The following is a 4,392-nucleotide window of genomic DNA, read 5'->3' on the forward strand; positions in this document are numbered from 1 at the left end:
ACAGCGGTGAGGGTTGGGGGTGCCAAAGTCAGGCCTCACATTGGCCATTTCTGAAAAATCTTTTACCTAAGCAGCTTGCCTGAGGCTGCCCAGCAAATCTAGTTCTGGCCCTGTGGCCGGCTCCAGCAATCTCAGCTCTCTGCTGACAGGCTGTCACCCCATGGGCATTTCAGGGATGCCAAACCGTTCCGGGGGAGAGAAAAAATGCCCCAGGATTGTCCTGCCCTGCCAAGGAAGTGAGCACTTGGAGAAACAGGGAATAAATTAATAACAAATTTATTTCTAAAATTTGTGGGTCCCTCAAAACTGGGAAAAAAATTTTCCTCTCCCGGTACCTGCGAAGGAGGAAGAGGCTGTTATGGGCCTGGAGCCCACGTCCTCTCATCCAACAGCAGAGAAGAGGCATTTCCTTCCACTCTCCCCATCCACAGGAGGGGAGGAGGTAGGACATCTTTTTGTTTCGCGCTCACGTCACAAGGCCGACCATCCCTGCTGAAGGGCCTTCCAACCGAGCGCTAACTTCTCCCGGCAGCATTGAGCTCTCGGCCCGCTCCGCTCAGTTACACTCGTTGGTCTCTTCATCGGAGCTTTCCGATACTGATTGGGTCCTCTGCACCTGCATCTGGTTGTGGTCCCCAATCTGCACCATCCGTGCGTTCTGAATGATGAGGGGCTGGTGGCCTGTCCCCGGCATGTTTTGGTGACCTGGGGGGAGAGCTACCGGTTGGGAAGGGGAGGGAGCCGAGTAGCCAGGCATGAACAGCCCACCCAGGTGAGGCTGGTTTATTAAGGCTGTTTGGGCCGACAGGCTTGACAGCAACTGGTGCAGTCCTGTCAGATCCGGCAGCTGCACGGGGGGCAACAAGCCTGGCTGGGACCCAATGTTCAGAGCCGCTAAGGCCCGCTGCACCGCTTGGAGATGCTCCTGGTATTGCTTCTGCTTTCTGTGTGCCTCCTGGATCTGCTGTATCTCACTCCACTTGGTCCTCTGCTCCTTGATCTTGCTGGGGACAAAAGTGTTCTTCACTCTCCTGGCAAACACCCGGGAGTTCTCATCCAGGGGCACGAGCCCTGCCAGCACACCAGGGATCTGCCCCTTCCTCAAGGGGCACTCCTTGGGCACGAAGGGGATGACCGAGTTGTACTTGTGCAGCCGCAGGATGGAGTCCATCAGGGCAGAGTTCATCTGGTACGTGCACAAGCGGCACTGGAAGTTCTCAGTCAGCAGCAGGAGGGTGAAAGCAGAGTTGTTGATGGCGTCCTGGAAGCACGTTAGCTGGCAGTGCCCGGGAACGAGGAAGTCCTCGCAGAACGTGGCGCCGTCCGGGACCCCCATGCTCTCCAGCAGCTCCTTTACCCGGCAGGCGATGTCCATGTCCTCCATGGCATGCACGACCACAAAACTGTAGAACTTTCCCTCACCCGTGTCTGGCTCTGATGAGGGGGCAGTCGCTGGTGCTGCTGCTGGTGCTTGGAAGGGAGGGGGACAGACGAAGGAGGAAGACGCCATGCTCCGATTCTCTGTCGGAACGTAAGAATCCTCCACTGGCAGCCGGACAGAGCCAGAACTGGAGCCAGGAAGCCCCACGTGCGGCTCCTTTTCTGGCTCTTTGGGCACGCTCTCTTGTGGCCTCTGCGGCTTGGGTGGCACTGTGCTGGGAAGATCACTGCACTCTACGGGGCAGTGCGTGGCACTCCGCGAGGGAAGCCCAGTTTCAGGAACTGGAAGAAATGGGAGATGAGAGCTCCCGCCACAAGGGTCCCTGAGGCTACGGCTCCTCGGTTGACTGTGCAGGGGGGGTGCGCAGGCGCTGTCGAGCTGCTCGGGGTCCCATGCGACATGACTGACACTGCCCCCGCTGTAGTGCACGGCAGGGCTGGCACCGCCTCCGCAGAGCTTGCTGGGCCCAGGGTTGTGGTGACGGCGAGTTGCGCAGGTCAAATACTCCACGGTCGGGGACTGGCTAATTTCCAAGTGGCTGACGAAGGAGGCGGGGCTGCCCGAGGAACGCAAGGTCCGTGGGCTCGAGAGACCTGGCGCGCTCCCGATCTGCACTGGGGCGCTGCGCGGCACCGAGGCCGGGCTGGCAGTCTGGAACAGCGCGGGGTCTGATCTCAGCGCCTCAAACGAGGCCCCTCTCTCTGCCAGGCTGATGTCCATCCCGCATTGTTCCTCAGCTTCCGCCAACAGGCTGCTCAGCTGCTCCCCCTGGTTCCCCTTGCTGGCCCTGACAGCTTGAATGGCAGCTCTGTAGGCACTGATTTTGGCGTCCTGACTGCACACCTTTTCCTCTACCAGCACAGAGTAGATCTGTGCCAGGACCCACAGTGCACTTGCATCCAGCTGAGGCGTCCCTGGGTCTACACAGCCTGCTGGCACCCCTGCAGACCCCAGTCTGGTCCTGCACACATACAAGGCTCCCATGTCCTCTCCCAAAGCATCCAGGCAGATCCTAGCCTCTGCCTCCCGCCCCAAAGCCAGCAAGACCATGGCTTGCAGTAACTTACTGCTCCTTGTGCTGGGTCTCATGTGCTTCAACTTATGCTTCAGGTTAACAAGTCTATTTTCGGGCATCCTAGATAAAAGACTGAAGACATCCTCGAATGTGGGCTGGGCCTCTGCGCTCTCTGCCATTGCACCAGCTGTTTATTCAGACAACGTGCTGAAGAAGCAGGGAATGGAAAAAGCATATTACTGTCTCTGGGGCCTGGAATAAGCAAAGGCCAGTTTCTTTTCTACATGTGTGCTTGGCAGGCTCTGGGTGCTACGCATCCTCAGCGGCTTCTCTTTCCAGGGGTTTCAGCCTTGTGGTGTCATGCTGTTTCTCTTCCCTCTTCAGAGTTCACCTGCCAGACCTGCGAGACAGAACAGAAAGTTACAGAAACGTGACGGGCAGAGAGCCTAGTGCTCCAAGCTGGACTCATCTGAGGTCACAGTCTGCACCATGCCTTGGCACAAACGTCACTCCTAGGTTGTACCCCCATAGTCCATCATATCGTTCACTCTGCAATCCTCATGGTAAGCTCATAGGAAGCCGTGTATCCCCACAATAAGTGCTTTAAAATACTCATTAACTGGTTGGGCTGTTGGAGGCTAAACCAGCACCCCCCACCTGGGCTAGCCTGGGTGAGGAGGGTGTGTGGATACCGAGAACAAGACCTGTCAAAGGGCAGACAAGCCAACGGTCTTCCAGACCTGGAGAGGAGATGGTCACTCTGCCCGAAGAATCACCAGTCGCGCAGAGCAACTCAACTAACGTAGGAGGGTTGTTACCTTGTCTAAAGTGCCCCGATGGGCACAGAGGCCTTGGGACTGACTTGACTTGAAATCATTAACAGATTTAGGTATGTCACCCAACCGACCAGATCGACAATCCACCATCTCACCTGGAGTCCTGCCTGTGGCTGTTATCCTCGTTAACAAGCAGCTATAAAATCAACTGCCCAGTAGAGAAACTTCTTGTTGGCTCCAAGGTTACATCCTTCCAATGAACGCATGCACCAAAGGATGTGCGCTTATTCCCCTGACGCATAGACTTGTATCCACTCAAATGCCGTTGCAGACACTCCTGTTACGCATGGTCACGCATCTAAACCCTGGATCCTATTGCACTCTTGGACTCACCCTCGCCTTCTGGCAGCAAGTTACACTTAGGACCAGACCTCACCAGTAGCCTGGGCAGACCTGGCCGAGGAGGGGAAGGTTTGTGGGGCAGGCGCTCAGCAGAACCGCTGCTTACCAAAGCCTGCTCTTGGACCATCTGCCTTGCTGCAAAATCTTTTAGCATTTATAAAAGCAACCCAAAACAGTGTTTCCAAATACCCGCAACAAGCCAGATCCCCGAGAGAAATTTAGTTTCGCCCTTTTTTTAAGTGGCCTGGGGGGGTTTTTCCCTAGCTTGCAAAATTCCTCCAGTTGCTTCATGGCTGAGATTGAACGCATCTGCATGTGCATCCCTTCCCCTGGAAGATCGCAAGTCGCTGCAACTTCTATGAAAAAAAATCCCCTCCGCCTTTCCAAGAGGGCCAGCAAAACCCAGAACTTCGCCACTTGTGTTTACTGCTTTGCCTCCGTGACTCAGCCGCCTTGCACAAACGGGGCAGTTTCTGTTCACTCTGCTCACGCACCTTGCACGCAGGGAGCGAACCGCCGCGTGGACTCCGTGCCAGGAGCTCGTCTGTACGGAACCGCCCCGCTTGAGGCGAGAGCAAAAAGAGAAATGCGGAGCAGGCCTCGCCTGGGAGCTTTCCAAGTCCACGGGCCCTTTCCCGAGGCTCCTTCCTCTGCATTTGCGCGCGGCCCCAGGCGGAGCTGGGGGGGCCCCGGAAAGGGGCGCTCATTCCCGCGGCTGCCGGGAGGCAGCTCGGCGCCTTGCAAAGCCGGGGGGGCCC

General features: G+C 56.9%; 1 protein-coding gene across 1 annotated transcript; it reads right to left on the reverse strand.

Annotated features, from left to right (window-relative positions):
* Window positions 1-259: 259 nt before the first annotated feature.
* Window positions 260-2,975, reverse strand: TICAM1 (toll like receptor adaptor molecule 1). The gene has a single exon (XM_019550529.1). The coding sequence runs from the start codon at window positions 2,633-2,635 to the stop codon at window positions 557-559; it is 2,079 nt and encodes a 692-aa protein (XP_019406074.1). The 5' UTR covers window positions 2,636-2,975; the 3' UTR covers window positions 260-556.
* Window positions 2,976-4,392: the final 1,417 nt, after the last annotated feature.

The sequence above is a fragment of the Crocodylus porosus genome, unplaced genomic scaffold (genome assembly GCF_001723895.1).
Source record: "Crocodylus porosus isolate Cpor-Errol unplaced genomic scaffold, CroPor_comp1, whole genome shotgun sequence".
Taxonomy (NCBI): Eukaryota; Metazoa; Chordata; order Crocodylia; family Crocodylidae; genus Crocodylus; species Crocodylus porosus.

Excerpts from the sequence above, each read along its gene's own strand:
- TICAM1 (XM_019550529.1), bottom strand. The coding sequence starts at position 2,635 with ATGGCAGAGAGCGCAGAGGCCCAGCCCACATTCGAGGATGTCTTCAGT.